The sequence below is a fragment of the Columba livia genome, chromosome 1, assembly GCF_036013475.1.
Source record: "Columba livia isolate bColLiv1 breed racing homer chromosome 1, bColLiv1.pat.W.v2, whole genome shotgun sequence".
NCBI lineage: Eukaryota > Metazoa > Chordata > Aves > Columbiformes > Columbidae > Columba > Columba livia.
Window position 1 is genome coordinate 164,295,383 of NC_088602.1, and position 20,356 is coordinate 164,315,738.

The 20,356-nt window shown below is 38.5% G+C and overlaps 1 protein-coding gene across 9 annotated transcripts in view; it reads right to left on the reverse strand.

The window, feature by feature from the left end:
- The window catches only part of ATP2B1 (ATPase plasma membrane Ca2+ transporting 1), a 65,642-nt gene that overhangs the window by 24,538 nt on the left and 20,748 nt on the right, over positions 1 to 20,356 (reverse strand). For 8 of the 9 annotated variants that reach the window (XM_065042306.1, XM_065042341.1, XM_065042332.1 and 5 more), the window contains exons 2-6: positions 9,173 to 9,583; positions 4,225 to 4,422; positions 3,124 to 3,378; positions 2,918 to 3,043; positions 2,406 to 2,549 (exon numbers count right to left, since the gene is read on the reverse strand). In XM_065042306.1, the coding sequence (XP_064898378.1) occupies positions 2,406 to 2,549; positions 2,918 to 3,043; positions 3,124 to 3,378; positions 4,225 to 4,422; positions 9,173 to 9,377 (928 nt within the window). In that variant the 5' untranslated portion in view covers positions 9,378 to 9,583. Of the gene's footprint in view, positions 1 to 2,405; positions 2,550 to 2,917; positions 3,044 to 3,123; positions 3,379 to 4,224; positions 4,423 to 9,172; positions 9,584 to 11,198; positions 11,302 to 20,356 lie in introns of those variants that run through there. The other variant, XM_065042316.1, reaches the window with a different exon arrangement.

The window sequence follows — 20,356 nt, forward strand, 5'->3', positions numbered from 1 at the left end:
CTACTGTAGTATAAAATATTTATAAATCCACACCAAAGCTTAATGGATGTACATCACTGGATTACTGGATCTATGCTAACCCTATTTACGCAAGCATGAACATAATCTGTTGGCAACATACCAGTATAACACCGCTAAGAGAATAGTTCAAGTTCATAACAAAATACAGCTCCTACCTCTGTTCAGAAATTGAGTTCAACAAGAGATCATAAAGAAGGACAGTGAAATAATGAAAGAAATTAATGAGTGAAACATCAAAGGTAACTACAAGACCATCACATGCAGCTTACTGGGGCCAGGGGGTCACCCTACCTATTTTTATTTGGATTTTTGAGTAAAAAGGTTTAGATACTACCTTGAGAAGTGACAAACTTTTCTCCTAAATAGAAAAAGCAAGGGTTATGGTTACTATTTGCAATAACCTGAAATGAAAGCACAAAATTGATGGACTTAGAACAAAACCCAGAATTTTTCAGTCTCACTGGTAATTTGTTAAATATTCAGCCTTAGTTTAAGCAGACTGAAGTGTATGAGAGTACTCAAGTAGAAGAAAATCAAATTGTGAAGCAGCCTGTCTGGCACGACATTTAATACCTCCACTGCCTTATTACTGTAGACACAGTCTGACTTCTACGCACAGGATTTCCCCCTCCAGGCATCCTCAATACATCTGAGGAACGAAAAAAAACCCCAACATGTTCACCTTCTCCAGAAGATGCCACTTCAGACTTCTTAAGAACTCATCATTGTCTCCTAATTTAGTATTTCTTTCCCTCTTACGAGAGCTAAGTTCTACACTTCAGTTACTTCTAACTCCTTGCACATACATTTGCTGTCAGCCTGAACGAAGCCATCCACAGCCAACTAAAAATAGCCACTTTAATCTTCTTAACAGTCACAGAGAAGCTAATTTAGTTTAACCTGAGTTTTACCAAGGAGAATCTTATCAGGCACCTAACTTAAAGGAAAGAGGAAGCTGTCTGTCTTGGAAGACAAATAACCCACAGGCGTTCATGCCCTAGGATATAGCAAAATACGACTTGTCAAAAAGACTTCTGCTTATAGAATAATACACACTGGCAGAATATTAACAAAAGCTATAATCTTCTCTGTATCTCCTATAGCAGCTGGTGCTGTTGCTTGCTTCGTTATCCTTCCTCTGTAACAGAAAGAGCAAAGGATGGACACTGTTTCACACTAATCCCTGTAAGTGTTGCAGGTCAACTTTTACTCTTTGTTACCACATTTGAGCTTGAAACTAATTTTGAACTTTCAATTCTTGTAACAATTCTTGTAACTTACTTCTGAGGAAACTACTAATTTAAGTTTCAAGAAAGGTCAGAACTCTAAGTATTTGTGGATTAGGACAAGCAGACAACAAGTACAGTTCAATCCTAGTTGCCGCACAAAGCACACTTTTCAACAATTGCCTCTTTAGTTTGAAGGCACCAGGATTCCTAAACACATTTCTGTATGGCTTTCCATTTACAGCTTTCCACTACTGTTTCATATTCCTCTGACAGAAAATTACATTTTTCTGCCAAGAATCCTCACACTCAATCCCATGCAGTCGACTTGACAACAGTTTCTATAAAAATTTTTGCTTTGGTGAAGCTCAGTGCTGACATGCCTTGTGAGAGCTAGTATCAAAACATGACTGGTTAATATTCCTTAGCTTTGATTCTCAGGATAAAGGCTTAGATGAGTGACCTTATAATTCTAGCTACTGAGCAAGTCCTTCAAAAGAAGGAAGACAGCTCATTTCACACTTTGCAGAAGCACTCCAAAATGCTTTGGGTTACAAGCCCCTTATCCCTCTAAAAGAAGTTTACAGAAAAGCGCCAGTAGGGATTTGTCTTGTGTCTCTCTCTGAAGAAGCTGCCTGCTCACCTTTATCAAATCAAGTCTTACATATGTTTAGGATATCCACAAACTCAGCAGTACCAATGATACAAGCTTTTCCCCTTCAAGTGTCATAGAAAAGCTTCCTATACGGGACATTTTCTGTCTGTCAAAAGCAGAACTAGATACTTATCAGGTTGAGCTACTGGTAATAACCTGTTTGCTATTAGACATGAATGTATTTTGAAGTTACACAGGATGGCGCTTTAACAATTTATACATGGTATGGCTGGTTAGGAGTTATAAACTTTCCAACCTCTAATCGATCAATGAGATCTGAAGTTTAATTAAAAATCCATGTGACAAGAGTCAGTAGTAGTGGTGTACTCTCAGGTAACTGGACCTGAGGTTTTGTTTTGTTTTGTTTTCCGTGAAACTTACTGAAAGTATGAGGTTTATAAAAAAGGTTTCTGGCTTCAGATGACTAGAACATATTTTTCTTCAGTAACATTCAGGAGTTCACCCCCCCCCCCTGCCCAGTGATTTAAGAATATTGTGCCTACTTTTCTTGTCCTTCTTCTCTTTTTCTTTCTCCTTCTCCTCTTCGTCTCCTCCAGCCCCAAGCAAGGTAAAGATGATTCCAGTCTGAGAGTTCACACCTACAGCAGTGACTACCATTCTTCCAGAGCCTTCCATCACATGTGTACCTGAAAGATTGAATCAGGTTTTCCACTGAGACTTACACAGTTACATGGCAGAGCACAAAGGAAATGAGTTCTCAGACTTCACATTGATGAAACTGTAAGATTTGTTTAGATACCACTGTTTTCCCCTGGAGCTTCCAGTGCCAAAACTACCGGGAAAATAAAACCATAAGCAACTACATAAAATGTTGTCAGTTTTAAAAGTCTGCTCACTTTGATGAAGTTTTATACTAGTTACATTGGTTTTGGATATTTTTAGGAGTCAGCCTAGCTCAGGTCCAGTTTGACAGATTTTAACCTCAGAATTTTAAATAACCAGTTTATCCCCACAAGCAAACCACTTTCTTCAAGAACTGTCAAAAGTTACACACCTGACAGCAGCATGGGATCTCTGTCCAGAGACTTCTTAACATGATCAGATTCTCCAGTCAGTGAGCTTTCATCAATTTTGAGGTCATTTCCTTGAATGAGTACACCATCAGCCGGTAAAAGATCACCTACGAGAGATCACTGGGTATGTTGACTGCAGTTCCTTTTTCAAAAATAAAAGAAAGTTCAACTTTAAAAATATGTTTACCATATTTCACTTGTGCAATATCTCCAACAATTATGTCAGCTACTGGTATTTGGATGACTTGGCCACCTCTGATGACTGTGAATTTCTGTTCTTGTTCAATACGGCTCTGCAATCCCCGAAATTGTTTCTCTTTACTCCAGTCATTGAAAGCTGTTACTAACACCACACAAACTACAGATAGGAGGATTGCTGCTCCTTCAATCCAACCTGCTTCAGATTCCTCCTCTTCTTCACCAACATTTACTGATCCACATACTGTAGAAAACAGGTTTTAGATTTAAGAAAGTTCATGCAGATAGTTATTTCGACAACAACAGAAAAGTTTTGTCAAACCGAAGAAACTACTACTAGTTGCTAAACATTTTCCATGCTAGCCTTCTTTGCAAGTTTAGATTTAGAAGCTAAAGAACCTGAAAGCTAGAGCATCTCAAGGAAGTTAAACCACCTAAAATTTACATCTCTGCTTATCTGAACACAAAAGAAGTTGATATAGAAAGTTACTTGTCCTTATTATCTTGTCAAATGATAACATAAAAAATGCCAGACTAGACAATTATTTAACCACCTTCTGTTTTCTCAACATTTCCCACTTTATCTTAACAAGCCAGTTATGACTGCAAAAATTGAGTTCAATTAAGGCCAGATCGCTTCATCTTCCATTTAGAAGTATAAATATAGCTTCATTTCTTAAATTGGAAAGTTACCAGTGTCATATTCAAAATCAAGTAAAAGACTTGCTGGCTCCCCAAAGAAAGCACATGATCGCAAATTCTGAAATGCATAAATATTTGAAGCAGAGCTGAAAAAAACCACTTGCAAATAAACATGACTGGATCTAAGACAAGTCCTTGTTCCCACTTCTTGCACTTGACCTTTGGCATTATTTTGGTCAGTGTCATAGCAGGCCATGACCAGGGAAAATCTCATTTTGTCCTTTTAAGGCAAGCTAGAGTTTTAGTCATGTTCTCTCAATAACAAACAATAAGCTGCTTTTCCACTGACTTACTGTCTCCCATCAGATTTACAGTATAGGCATGTTGTACCAGGAAAAGTCAGTAGTATAATACAGGTAGATACATAGTTCATAAAAAGTTTACTTACATGATTCATTTCCTCCTGGAGGCTGGTAAAAAGAAAGGCCCAAGGATACTACAGCTGCAATTTCTAATATAATTAGTGTAACGTCCTGTAGTGCTTCCCATACTAACTGAAGAAATGTTTTTGGCTTTTTAGGAGGTATAAAGTTCTTCCCAAAAACTGCTTCTCTCCTTTCTATATCTGCTGGATTTCCGCTTAAACCTATTTAATAATAAGACAAAATTAGTGACACTTATTTGCATTTCACCCTAACATTAGAAGCAACTGAAGCTTCTCATTCATGGAGTCAAGTCCCACTCCATGTTTCAGTAACAATACTGAAAAGCCATGTCAAATATAATTACGTAAGTATTATCCTTAAATCAGTTACTGTAGAAAACAAGCTATATTTTATCATTCAGATGTTGTCCCATCCAACCCCAACCATTCTGTGACTCTGTAATATAAAGTAAGCTGATGGTCTACCTAATTGCACTTAATATGACATATGAACAGAATAACAGTGACTGACATACCTTTGTACAAAGTAAACAAGTTTACAAGACAAGATCATGAGCAGAGTCACTACTATCGAGACTGAATAGCATCATGCAGCTTTAGCAAGACCAGCGCCTGTGAAGCCAGCTCTGGTTATCACTGTAGGGATTCTGTATTCAGAGATAACATTCTAGGATCCTACATTTATACATGTAGTATTTATAATGAAATATTTTTAAAATAATATAAAATACTATAAATATTGTATTTGTATATTATTTAATTATTAAATAAAATACTATAAAAAGACGGTGACATTCTCCAGGTGTCATGTGGAGGAAGGCAATCACTTAATGATGCTGCTTTTGCCTGCACAGCAGTTGTTTGTTCTTCTGAAGCTTTACTTTCTATCTCCTCTCTCATAGAGAGAGTCTGTATTTAGCACTGTGCAGGGTCTGTCACCTCAGCTTTGCTCCTCTCTTCTTTCTTATATGACATAGGTCTTTCAGAGTCCTCTGTCTCAACTCTTGTACCATCCTTAAGGGACACTAGCAGGCAAGACTGAGAGGCCTTCACTAGGACAAGTGCACTTATAGAGTTAACCAAGTCCTTAAAAATAAAGGAATACCAAGTATATTCAGTGCAAGGTCATGCCCTCAAGGTCTTCTGTAAGTTTACTCCTTCAACAGATTCCAGCTGCCTAACCCACCATTCAGAATTTAAGCTGCCAGCTCATTTTTTCGAGGCAAAAATGTCAAATGTCCGGCTGTGTTCAGAGCAAAGGTCTGGATACTTAAACCATTTTGTCCCCAAGGTTATGATAAGTGCCTGCCTAAAGACAACAGTTTTCCTAGTAGCAGATTTTTTTATCAGTTAACCCAACTGCTTAGTGATATCAAGGCACTGCAAACATGCTAGGTGATCGATAAGAACAGCAACCACTGCAACTAGCTTTCGTATTTAGTGGGGTATTTAACACAACTAACAGACATTTCCTAGAACCATCCCATGATATTTCAAGATGCTTTGTAAGGACTACTGAACTGCAAAGCTCAGTTTTAAATGCTACCAACTGCTACAGAATCAATTAGCCGAAAAGGAAAATATTATATGCAGATCTTTCCAAGAGCGAAATAAATTAAACATACTCTTAGCATATATAATAGATTTATTCTAACACTCTTAGATCCACCTGGAATTCACGGCTTTGGAGGTTTAATGCAAAGGAGCAATTTTACTGGTTAGCCATAACAAGCTTTACTTACTTTCACTCTCAAAGAGCACTGCAAGATCATTCTGAAAATCAAGCTATATGAGAAGAACTAGAGAAACTCAGGACAGCTTGGCCATTGCAAAAGTCTGGAACGCCTAGCTATTTTACAACAGATACCATTTCTCTCATCGTTTTATCATGACAGAGTTTGGAAGATTATTTATATAATGTCAGTGGCACCACTTTGCTCTTCCCTTCTCAGGGTACCAGTGTGCAGAACATCAGAAGTGTACAGCAATGGTCTTTGAAGAATGAAAAGTGCTTTCCAACAAGGCTATAAAAAAATCAAGCTATTATCAGAACCACTTAATGAAGATTAGTAAATAAGCCTTGCAAAGACAAAAAGCATTTGTGTTTTTAGTATCTGCCATAATACATCATCACTGAGCTTGCTACATTTACCACCTGGCTTGCTATTTCATAGTTCACAATCTACAGTCCTGAGGTTGAAACTAATGCCAGTGTATTGTTCTTTATGGATCTTAACTAGGATAGTTTATGTTATTTGGGGTTAAGTTTGAAAAATATTAGGCAAGGGAATAGTTAAAGCTTCATATCAAATTTTATTAGAAAGTAGAGACTACTAGACAATCAAAATTATGTAGACCTGTGGAAGTACAGATCGTGGTCCTGGTCCCTCTCTCCAAATTAGAAGGACTTTTGCTATTACAGATATGTCAAACATTTGTTTATTCACATTTGTACATGTGTACATAGACATAATAAACATTAAATACTAAGCAGTAAAGTCTGCTTAGTTTGTTTTGTTTTGTTTTTTAATACTGGTAAAGGATAGTTCCCATTTCTCATTTCAAATCAGGTAGACCTGATCCACAGTTTGCCTGAAAATAGACATTGCCTAATATTGTCAACAACTCCAAGAAGTTATATAAGCTGAACTCATTCACTATGTAGTATTTCTGAACTACCTGTACTTTTGCTGTGAAGCCACTGGTAATTATGCATGTCAGTATACTTCATATCACAGAGAAAGCCTCTGAATATAGAGAATTGTCATAGGGCCTTGTAGGTGTTCAGTCAAAATTTTAAAGAGTTAGAACTAGTGTAAACAGAGCAGCTTTCTGCATACATCTTGCCTAGATTTTCTTCACAAGAAATGTCTCAATTTCTGTACTTACAACTTAAATTTGACAAAAGAAGACCTAGTTCTACTTTTACAAGTGTTACCTGTGACAAATTTATAGCAGCTTACTTGACAAGTAGCCTGGTTCTCTAAAGGTTCATGTAGTGATTTATAGGCAAAATGACACCTTTATAGAGGACACTGCTCTAACTCATCTTACTTAACCTTTTCTAAACTAATTATCACATTCGACTGTTGAGACCTTGCTGTGTTTATGAGCTGCTCTCACACTTCAAAAAAAGATGGCGCCCTTTTATCAGGCTAGCGATTGTATTTAAATAATTGCAGGACAGCACATCTAAATGTCAAACCCTTTTCAAAGGAAAAGGCCCTGATCACGCAGTCCTCAGTACAGCAGAATCAATCTGCAGGAAAGGGCATCTAACCCTTTCTAGTTATAGCACGCTGACACTCAAAATTCCCATGCGTTAACCTGCTTGTTACATTAAGGGACACAAAGTAAACCCTGCAGCACACCAGGTATTTGGTGCTTAGTGCTATCTGGCCATCTACAGTCATATGCCCACCTAGCCTGCAGTAAGAATGGGCCTTAAACCTTGCAGATTACAGCATAATACTACAAAAATAAACAGCCTTCAGTTCAGTTCCCAACTGTAAAAAGCTACAGCCCTTTTCACTGAGAAAGAAAACTGTCTTTCAGCACTATGCAACAGGTTAACAGGGTAACAAGAGACTGCTGCTCCTGCCTTCTTAAGAGGTGCTACTCCGCTTGTACACAGTAGTGCTTCACACACAGGCACTACTTTGCAATTCCAAAGAAGAAGTTTGCAGTCCTGATGTTTCAGCCAAATACTAGTCTACACCCATTCCCTGAAAGGTCAGGCATGAGAGCCGGTTACTTCAGTTCGATAAGAGAAACCCAGCTCATGTACTGAAATAATTTCAGGTGTCTAGAAATCAGGAGTCTGTCTTCAAAAGATGATCAAGTCAAAACACGCTAAATACAGATGTACCCAGAGATACTGTATGGCAGTGAGCAAACTCACTTTCACCGGGGGCCACATCAACCTCGCGGTTGCCTTCAAAGGGCCGAATGTAATTTTAGGACTGTATAAATGTAACTCCTCCTACTGTATAAATGTATGTAAAAATATTTCTACAGGATACTACCATTTACATATCTTAATCTATATGACTTTCATCTTTCTTTCACAAATTAAAGCTAATAAATTTCATTTACATTGGAAGACGGCAGTAAAAGAGGGCTGGATCTTAAGGTTAACTTCTGAGAAGCTCTCAGGAAGGAGACTTGATATTTGCTTTTTTATATTTGTACAGACAATCTTGGAGTAATAACTCTAGAGAGTAAAAGCATCGGGCAGCCACACTTCACAGAACGCCATCAAGTCCAACATAGCAAAGACTCATTTAAAGAAGTTTATTTCTAGAGAATCAGATTGTGTGATCACTTTGCAAACCTTCTGCTAATAGTGACGGTACCTTTAGTGTCTAAAGTTGTATTGATAGTTGCTTTGTATAGATCAAATGAAATCTGCAGAAATATTACAGATTTAAAAACTACATCCTGCTATTAGGAATTTAATGTAGTAGAAAGAGAAAACAGATGTCCCCAGTTTCAAAATTTGTTGCATTAGGAAATGCAAGAGCTAGGTAGCAATACAGAAGCATTAATAAGCTCTGCATTAGACTATTAAAACCTCATGTTCTATGACAGAATGATCTCAGTTGTGAACTATAGATCATATGAGCTACTCACAAAACTTAGACTTCCACAGTGAGTTAAACATCGCTATGTTGCATTGCTGTTTCATATGCGGATGCCTACATCAGTGAACTTTATTCCAAAGTGCAACTTCACCACTAACCAAACATCTCACATGCAGTTAGACCAATTGGAAAAGCTCTTGCTTACTTATTACCATTGAATAACTCTTAAAGGACTAAGAAGCAATATTTCATTATGATAACTGAAATACTTTTATAAACTTAGTTATACTGAAAAAAAGAAGCAGTTTCCTTGACTAAGGTTTTTCCTAAATGGAGTTTCCTCAATGACAGTGCCAAAATCAACTTACCTTCATTTGGTGAAGTTTTCAATTTTGTACAGATGCCGTGTACATCTCCATAACATTCTTGTATTTTATGCAGTGCATCTGTAGCTCGAAGTTCCATAAGAGAACGGAGCTCTGCAAGAGTAACTCCAAAATCTCCATGATTAGCTTCTTTTACAGCATTTTTTACGCCGCTATATGCAACCGAGTTGTTTGCCATGTCACCCATGATGCGTGCAGTCTTTAGCGTAGACAGTTTCCAGTAAGAAACAAGATTTCAACTTAAAATATTTCCAAAAGAAAAATAAATCCTTTGGGTATGAGGACAGTCAGGAGAGCAGACGCATCACCCAAGTAAGAGACCCCGTCTGGAGAGATATCTTTGAGGTTGTCCCATGGCGCGTTCTGTTCCCCAAGCCAAATGGCATGTACAGTCTAGGGAAAGAATAAATATACATTCAGTTACATAACAGCTATAATGAATACATTGTAAGACAATCCCAGACTTTCAATTGAGGTTACAGAACAGATTTCTGCTTAAGGAAAATTTCTTCCTATTTCCTATGGTATTTTTAGTTAGCATTTAACTGGCAAGACTGACAAGGCATAAAATGGATGTTTCCCATCCCAAAGTAATCTTGCATTAACTTCTTTAAACAGCTGTTTTCTTTAAGTCTTGCATTTTGGTTGGCATATCCATCTGGATAATCATCAAGAGGAAACCTTTAAAAACACCTAGAAGTAAATCCATTTCCAGGGAAATGGAGTTTGGAGCATCCACCACTGATGTCACACGGGGTAAGAACCTGCTGAAGTTAAAAATCCCAACTTTTCACTGAAGCTTTCACCTCAGAGTGTGGGATGAGCAAGCTTTTGTGCATTCTTATGAATTCATTTGTGCAAACCTCAAGGAAAGCAGTTTCAACAGTAAGTTAGCCCACACCTGAAGTATTTTTGTAGCATAAGTAGAAGTTTAACTTCAGGCAGACCTAGGCCTTAACGCATTTTCATGTCCAAACATTTTTAGCCTCCCTTCAGCCCATTTAATCATAACTCAATCCTCCCACAGTATCTGCATTTAATTCTTTGAAGACAGGGAAAATTGCATGAAACCATCTTTCTACAGAAGGGATAGGGATACTGAAAGTAGCTCTTCCAACTAATTATCAGGGCACCATAGCTGAGAAACTAACATCTGCCCACAGGATTCCTAACCTGTACAGGCACTCTACATTTAATTCCCACTCAACTGACACAACTTGCATGTACGCATGTGTCTACACAACAGCATAGTGAATGAACAAACACTTAATGCCTATAAAAGATCTACTGTGTGCAGAAGGCAGAAGTCTGATGGTGTAAGTCAGCTTTATCAATGGGGCACAGTGAGCACAAGTAACAACATAACGCCCCTATGAATCATTATGACTGGCAGGCTCAGGTGAACAATAACTTGGACACTTCCAGGTCAAAAAGACCCTCAGGTGTCAAATTCCCAGCAAAGGCAAACGGTAACCACTGTCTGCATTGCTTTATGAAGGAAGAGTCAAACAGCAAATAAAAGATTTCTGGCTATTGCCCTATCAGGTTAGAGGATGCTTTGGGTGAACCATCATGTCTATGTTGAGGTCCAGGTGTAAGCACCTCATTGTCAGAAATTAAAAGGCCTTGGTTCCAGAAAAGTCTCAGTTCTATGCCTTGGAAACCAGCAGCTTCAGCTATAGTTAATGTACAGTTTTCAGCACCGTGCCACAGTACTGCACTTGCACTGAAGACATCCACTAATGCTGAAAGACCCTGAAGTGATGTGACGCAACCACAAGTGACAGTCTCACCTCCAGCAGAACCATGACTGCTCTTCTCTTCATATCACTAGGATATTCTAAGAAAACAACTGTTTATGGGTCTTTTCTGGAGAGTGACAAAAGGCATAAAGCAATCACTATTCATATGCACAAAACTTAAACATCCTATAACATCATCAAGGCTAGAAATTTATTTTAAATCTTCATTGTTTTCTTTGTTACTTGCAAAAAAAAAAAAAAATTACAGTGGTTGAAGAGTTCATGATGATGGAGCTAACTTGCATGCTAGGATGCAGTTTTCATTAACACACGTTCTTCAGCTGATTATAACATGTTCTGCTAGAATATCCTGTAAGTGAAGAAATTCATGCAAATCATGTACAGAAGAGTGCTAAAGCCACACCACATCTTTTTCTAATTATCAAAAGCTGGATGCTGTTGCCCAACTAGTAACCTAGAAGGATTTGTCAATTGGCATCTGATCACAAGCTATGACAGTATAACAAGGAGCAGGTCACATAAGTGAGATTGTATAGCTATGGAGAACACTCTGCAGCTGCTAACTAGGCAAAAAATAGACCAAGCAGAATGCCCCACAACTAATTACATCAAATTTGATTCAAATTTAATTAAGAAAAGCTCTGTTCAAGCCTCTTAGCGGGAGCCCTGCACTTGAGGCCCAAATACACCCAAATCCAAGTACAGACATGAGGTTAGGAAAAGCTACAGTAGCTCTCGTCACTGCTCACTTGGCACTGAAAGGCTTTGAGGCTGAATACTGGGCCAGGGCAATACTTGCTTTCACATGCAAGTCATCTTAAGAGCAATAACATTGCTTAATCATAGCTCATACTGTGCTTTGCACTCCAGTTCCGTCATCTCGATGCATCTATATTTATTTTCGTTAAGACGTAATAGTCCAGGGATTAGTTATTACTATCACTTTATACTGGAAGGGATTCATAGATGTTTTAAGTACCTCAATGGTGTTCTTACACACCAAAGGACTCTTAGGGTTCACAGACTAGTTCAATGAGCTTACATTAACACTACAAGAGCAGTGTGGTTCTGCAGATCAGCTCAGGTAGTTACAGACTATTTGGCACATCCATGTTAAGAAACAGGTCTGGAAAAATGAGAACAGTGTGAAGATTCTTCAAATTCTGCATACTGAGCAAGAGCAGTTTTGCTCTAAATTTTAAAACCTTGGTTAAGCATTAGCAATTGTTACACCAAATCAGACTAGAAAGAATCTGCTCCAGCAGCCCGTTTTTACCGGGCATTACAATGGACAGTACAAAATCCTTTCGGCACAGAAGAACAGAATGCACTTATCTTAACAGAGTTTCTTAACTGATGACTGCAGGCAAATCTTGCTTCAATTTCTTTAAGAAGTATCCTTAAAGCAGTTCTGGTGACAAACCTTGCAACATTCAATTGCTTCCTGTTACAGCAAGTTCCAACAGTCCACTTTCGTAACAAAGTGGCGATGCATAACGTAACTATAAACAGTGACATTCAAGTATAATTTTAGAAAGCATATTTTTGAGCGACATGGATCATCTAATATTAATCTCTTCAACTAGTGGAATATTTTATTTGTTTTGACCAGTGTTTCAGTTCTCATCTCAATTCATGCAGCAGCCATTTGAAATCTGTTATTTAAATAACATGAGCTCTGAAGCATTATAGTTAAAAGCAACTCGCCTCAAACTTCCAATCTGCTTATACCTCAAATTTTTCAATTCAAGAAACAGTTATAGCTTAAGGTAACATATACACCTCTACTAAAGTTCCAGCTTATTTAAAGTTTAATTCAGCTGAAGTTATGTTAGTGTCCAGCTTAAACAAACTGCACACAAGATGGTGGATAAGATATTGGACATGAGCCGACAATGTGCACTTGCAGCCCAGAAAGCCAATTGTATCTTAGGCTGCATCAGAAGGAGCGTGGCCAGTAGGTTGAGGGAGGTGATTCTGCTCCACTCTGGTGAGACCCCACCTGGAGTCCTGTGTCCAGCTCTGGAGCCCTCAGTACAGGAAAGAGATGAAACTGTTGGAGAAGGGCCAGAAGAGGCCACAAAAATGATCAGAGGAATGGAACACCTCTCCTATGAGGACAGGCTGAGAGGGTTGTGGTAATTCATCCTGGAGAAGAGAAGGCTCCAGGAAGACCTTATTGTGACCTTTCAGTACTTAAAAGGGGCCTATGAGAAAGATGTGGACCGACTTTTTAGCAGGGCCTGTTGTGATAAGACAAGGGGCAATGGTTTTAAACTAAAAGAGGGGAGATTCAGGCTAGACAGGAGGAAGAAATTTTTTTACAATGAAGGTGGCAAAACTCTAGCACAGGTTGCGCAGAGAGGTGGTAGATGCCCCATCCCTGGAGACATTCAAGACCAGGCTGGATGAGGCTCTGAGCAACCTGATCTAGTTGAAGATGTCCCTGCTCATTGCAGGGGGGTTGGGCAAGATGACCTTTGAAGGTGTCTTCCAACCCAAACTATTCTCTGTATCTATGATTGTGTAAGAGATTAATAGAAATCTGTCTTTCATTAGGCACATCACATTTTGGATAATCCATTGTTTACATGTCACTGAGCCTAGGGACAACTTTAAAGCTGTCATACTTTAAAGTCTGTCACACTCAAGTGACTAAATATCCTGCAGAGGTACCTTACAGTAGCAGCACACGCTCTCATAGACAGAATTCAGCTATTTGTGCAAAACCCGTGCTGCTTTATGACTGTAATATCATCACTGACATTTAAGATCATCGTGGCTGCCTATGAGGAGTACTGCATCTTAAATCAGTTAGCCAAATCAAATTGGCTGAGTGTGCTTAGTTACCCAAGACAATAATTCAAAATAATAAAATTATCTAACCTCTGTTTCATGGATTATCAGTGTTATAAGCTCAAAAGCCTCAGTAGCCTCTGTATCTGGACTGGAAAAAGGCCAAACCCTAAAGATTACATGTAGAGATATTTACCAAAGCATGAACAGTCTATAATTTACAGCTCTACTTAGGGCCATCAGAACATACTGCTTTGACCAAGCTAGAAGAAATTGTAAAATGTTTCTTGAAGTGTTATTGTAAAAACACTTTAAATATAAACCCATCTTAATTCTCTCCTCCCCCCTCCACCTGCCCTGAACCTTAAGTGTGCCTCAAAAAGGACTCCAGAAATAGCCCTTCACAGGTGAAAGTATTTAGTAATTAGCAATTTAGTAGTTCCCTCTATTTGGAAGAAATCTGTGTTCTACGTTCATTAAAATTAAGGTTACCTTGAAGTGATAGCTTGCAATGGCCACACACTGACAACCAAATAACAGCAGAGTTTAAGAGTGGCATAATTACTATTGCCCATATGCACAGGACCTAGCATGCCTCAGACCTCTTTCCAAGCCTTTCCTGTCATTGAATTCGCATTTAATACTTGCTTCACCAACCTACAGGAAATGCATGTTAATATTAAGAAAATTAAAACACTTAAGCAAACTCATACCTCAAGAGTCAAAGCTCCAGCGATTATATATCCTGTGTCATTCAATTCAATTTATCTAACTGCTTGAACACTCTGCATTCAGATGTTAAGCATTAGCTGTTGCTAGCATTTGACCTTCAACAACAACTAAAGCTGGTTGCTGTAACATAGGAAAAGGCTTGCAAAGTGATTATCTCAGGAAAGCCTTTGTTTAATCTAATTAGTTCAGTGAAGACTGGACAGATCTACATACCAAGAAGCTGTAGTGGTAAAACTGTCCCCATATGTTTCAGCTGTCATGCCATTTTAATCTGTTTCAAATAACAGCTTTTAAGATACTGGAAAATATAATATGCCTTTGCATACTTTAGTTTGAAACCCACAGCACTGGGTATCATAGAATCATAGAATGTCCTGAGTTGCAAGGGACCCACAAGGACCATCAAGTCCAACTCCTGTCCCTGCATAGGACAACCCCACAGTTCACACCATGTGTCTGAGGGTGTTGTCCAGTCTTTTCTTGGACACTGTCAGGTTTGGGGCTGTCACTACCTTCCTGGGGAGCTGTTTCAGTGCTCCACCACCTTCTGGCTGAAGAATGTTTACCTAATGTCAAGTTGTCTGTAACATTATTATAATGGAAAGTAATGGTAACTGAGAAAGTGACCTGGAAATCACACTGAAAAAGTCTGAGGTCTACTGCTCTGGGGGGGTAACTTTTCTTACTTCAAGACACAGACCTTCACACCTACTTGAAAGGCTACAGAAAACCACCAGCTGCTTCACAAGAAATACAAATGAATGCTAATAAAACAAAAAGTTCATACAGAACAGTATGCACTTACAGGTCACTATCCCTCATGTTTAGAAGTGCCTAACTGAACAACTAGGAGTTAAATCATTTAGTGGCATGCTGCTGTTTCAGTGCAAGCATCTCAGAGAGCCTGGCTGATGAAGAGACAATTACATTGAACAGCTAAGAAGGAGAGAGCACTATTGTGGAAGACAAACAGTTTTCAATACATCACCTTCAGCCTTATATGTGCTCAACAGTGTTGTAATGACAAGTTTTCCTTATTTCAAATCCTGTGTTCTAAATGGTAAATTAATCAAGGGTCAAGAGCTTTGCTCAGAAAGGAAAACTTTTAACTTCATTCTGAAGCTTAAACTCTTGGGAGGCAGACGTAGTCACTTCATTGAAATAAAAACTGACTGCTGTTCCTAGACTGCAGTGGGTGTAAACACTGGTATTTACCACACTTAATCTAATGGTCTTGAAGGTGAGTTATTACAGCATGAAAAACAAGACCTCTTATGAAGCAGCTCACTCCACAGCCTCTGCAAGGAGCCCAGCAAGCAATCAGACATTGTCTTATACCATGAACCAACCATGCAGGTCTGTTACTGCCCTGAGTTTCCCAAGACACGGTCTTTCCACACTTATGAAACAAGTCAACTCTGACTGACACTGGATTAAGAAACAAGATTGGAAAGTGCTGTATAGAATAGTCTGAGAAGGAAAATATATATTCTCAAAAGTTTAAACTTATCATTAGCTTTCTGAATTTAAGGTATTTAAACTCGAATGAGAACTATTATAAATAGATACAAGAGACAGATCCAACAAGCAGGGCTTCAGAAAAGCCTCTGAACACTTTCAAGGAACATCAGAATTTGAGACCTACTGGAAAGCCCTCAAGCAGGGGTGTCAAGCCCATTTTCACTGGGGGCCATGTCAGCTTCACAGTTGCCTTCAAAGGGCTGAATGTAATTTTAGGACTACATAGATGTAGCAGCAGTTACACGTGGTCCTCAGTGAAAATGATTTTGACACCCCTGTCCTAGAGAATAAAACAAATGTGATTATCATTACAGAAAGCATTAAGTGTCTCATGTATTTAAAATACCTGGCTTTCATACTCTTCTATTTCATATTACAATGCTGAGTTGTCCACAAGAAGCAACACACTTCAAGACAAACCCATGCAGAAGAGTTGAGTTTACTTCAAATGCTTTTCTGGAAGCAGAAACTACTAATTCCAGATAGCCATTAACAGAACAACGTCTTTATGGGTCTCCTATGGTCCACAGCTCTGACCAGCACTCAGACAGCTTCTCCTCCCTCCACCCACAGGCCCTGAAGCTTCCTTCTCAGTACTTCTTTTTACTAAGCTCATCTACTTTTTGCTCTCCAATGACTTTGTAAACTAACACAAAAAGGCTACATTTGACAGGGTTGCTTATAATACTAGGTGAAGACTACAATACCAAAAGAAAAAAAGTTTTAACCTCTAGATATGACTCTGATCCATTCGGCATCATTCCTAGTGTGTTCAAGTACCTAAGATGCATTTAATGTGTGCGTCACCTTCCTCAGATAACTTGAGATGAGCGGAGCTGCCAAAAACTGGACGAAGGCAGCTGCTGGCTGAAGGCAAACCTGGGATATCAAAAAGCTCCACCTACTGTGTTTAAAATGGAGGGAAAAAACAAACAAACAAACAACAGTTTGCCCAATGCCCATTCATATTTTCCATTACTTCAGATCCACTGAGTCCAAAGTAAGATGACTGAGGATTTAAAGTCTCTTAATCCTGCACAGTTCAGGCCAAAAATGTTTACTTGGGATACTTATGCTGTAAAGGAAGTTCTATTAACAGGTCTGTCATATTAATAACTTGATATATTAACCCTAAAAGTAGATAGATATATTTTTTGTGTGTGTGTGCAGTAAAGTTATCCGTTGTCAAATATTCACATTAATAAGTTCAGGAACAACTTACTGCACTTTTCTCATCAATACTTATCAAAACCACATTGGCAAAAATTACAATACAAAAGGCTGAACATTAAAAGAGAGAGATGGTAGCATGGCATCCTACTTACTAAAATTATGCTTCATAAGACTACAACAGAATTTACTTGCATTTCCAAATTATAAGGTGCATTCCAGTCACAAAACCTGACAGACCTATGTTAAATGAGGCATATGACATCATTATATGCAGCTAAGTTTCAAGTAAAGGGAAAGTGAGACGGTACCAAATTTCATCCAACAGAGCTGGAATTGTATTCCTGGATTTCAGTTACTTGCTGCATTTGAAGCTTAGTGTGCGCCTGTAAGCGATGCACCCAGCTGGGCAGTTCTGACAACTATGACTCGGAGCAAAACAGCAGCTCGCTTCCTCATCACAGTTATTCTCGCAGTTACATTACTTGTCTTGAGAAATCTTTTTACCTTTTTTTCACAAAACCTCCAAATTTTGCTGCTTTTCCTTAACCGTGCTTCCAATACCTTTTGAGCTTAACACATTTCACCTCTGTTTTTACTTTCATCTTTCAATTCCCACAATACCATACACGCAGAGCACTGAAATTGCTTTAGTCAGTTTTGAGCAATAATTTTCTGCCTTCCCTTATTGTCAGACAGTAAGTAGCATTAGTGGACTTTTTTTTTTGTTCTGAAGCTTCAAATCAACTTCAAGAATTCTTAATACCAGAAACCTTGATTCAGAATATGCTGCAGCCATTTGAATTAAAACACGTTCAAGTTAAACTGCATGTAACACTTCAGCCAGAACCATCCATTTACCATCTCATCCTGATTTGGACACTCCCCCTTTTTTCTTCCAGAATGTATTCTTTCATATTAATATCCGCTTAAGCAGAGTGGTATGCTTTTGACTGTAACCATTCTTCTTGATATCAAAGAGGTGCCAAAATCTCTTTAGAGCTATGAGCCTTCAGGCAAAGTGCAAAAAGGCCATGCCTACCTGATTCTCCTATTCAGGAAACCTTGAAAGAATTTTAAAATTAGTCTTAGAACTACTAGGCAATATTTGTGCCTAATGAGATTAAGCCTAATTACTTCCATGAAGTCTCTCTGCATATGACAGACTCCTGTCTATTAGGGCAATAAAATTAACTTTGTGGGGTAAGTTTAATGGCTTTTTTTTTGCTACCTTGGAATATCTTACTGCTATGTTGAAACGGTACTAGGAAATACTGTTTGTTCATTGAACTGTAAACACATAATATATAAATAGTAATATTTATGTGATAACTCACCTATCTATGATCCTCAAAATCATCATCCCTGCCAAGCAATGGTTTGGAACATAAAAGATAAAACAAAAACCCAAGCTCTGGTCATCCATCTCAATAAGAATACACTATGATGTTACGTTGGATATCTGTTTTGTTCTCTTGTAGCCAAAGACGCTTCTGTCTTGTCCTGTAACATGCCAGTTTAAGAGCCTACATCTTTAGATTTTTCAAAAGCTTTTTGGAAAGACAAGAACACAGTTTATCCTTATCATCAAACCCTTAAAAAGCTTTACTTCTTGAAAAATTTGTAGTTTGAAAGCTATGTTATCTTGCCCTGCATGTCATATTAATCCCTGTCTGCCAGAAATACACTAAGTAAACTGGCCAAGTAAACTGGTCATGCTGAGAAAACCCCTCTCAAAAACAGCAATTTCATTTGCTATCTTCTATTTCTAAACAGCCAAAGTTTTAATTCAAATGTCATAACAAGTCTACACTTGAGTAGGTCTTTCAGATCTACCACACAAGTTTGCTGTTCCTGCTGGTGGTGGCAAGAGGAGGTTCAGTTTTTTGGGTGGTTTTTTTTTTTTTTTTTTTTTTTTTTTTTTTTTTTTTTGTTGGAGTGTGTTTGCTTTTTAATCTCAATATTTGAATTTAAGAATCCACTGTATGCCTTTGCAAGAAACACAGTTGATAATACTGATCATACTTTTAGCTCTCTCTGATAAATTCTGAGAGCTTAGCTCACTAATCCATTCTAGTGGGCCTCCTCTTTCAGGTACAGCATAAGAAGCATCTGAAGTTGAGCCTCAAGGTATCTTCTGGTACATTCTACCATTTAGTGAGGCTACATACTGCTTTATCCTTCAGGCACATCTCCAGTTTCAAAACTGGTCCTTATGATTATACTTTTTAATCTTCCTGAAGTGTGACCCTCAATTAAAGGCTAAGTTCTCACACTGCCTGCACTGTCCTGATATTTTAGCTACTCCTTTTAAAGAACTTTCTCATTTATGCAGGGTTGATTGCTGGTTTGGGTTTTTTTGACATACATTTAAGCAATATAGCTATTGGTAGCAGCCCACAGAACGATGCTGAATTAAATGCTGTGTGATTAGTATGAGTAACATGGCAATCCCTGGTCTACCATTCAATATAAGGTAATAAAGTCTTTTCTTTGCAGTTTGTTTCTTTGACGTAGACAGGGAAGGTATAAGCACTGCTGGTAAATAGGATGCAGAAAGCTAAGCTTCCTATCATAGCATTTTCTAAGTCTAACAATGCAAGCAACAAGTCTGTCATATCCTCAGGTAACCAAAGGTATGGCTGTGCTAAAGTGTTGAGGCATAAGATTTCCACCCACAGAGGTCCCAAAGCAGGTCTCTTTATTTGACTCTAACAACACAGCAACTTACACCTGCCACCCTCATCCTTTTGCACTGGGAAAAGCCACCCACATTAATTGGCAACTATGTTAATGAAGTAATAGACTATGTGAAAGCCCGTTGTCGCAACATGCACACAGGCAACTCAGGGCTCAGAACAGTAACTTCTTGTGAGCTTTTTTTACTGTTCTTTCACAGCACCTCAGCCACTGACAGACAGACCGCACTTCAATTGGGGTCCTGTTCTATGTCTGTCTATCATGGGACACACAGCACTCCAGCCAGTTTTAGCACCCATTCCTTTACTAATTCTTTTTCTACTCTTCTTGCCTTCTCCCTGCACTTCCATGAGCTTTAAGAACAGACAATTTTTTTTTTACAGCAGTACTATCTGCCCCTCCAGATCCAAGGAGGCAGAAAACACCACACATGTTCCCAAGTCTCCCCCCTCTCACTAGCTGTGATCGTAGCCATGCAGTTCAC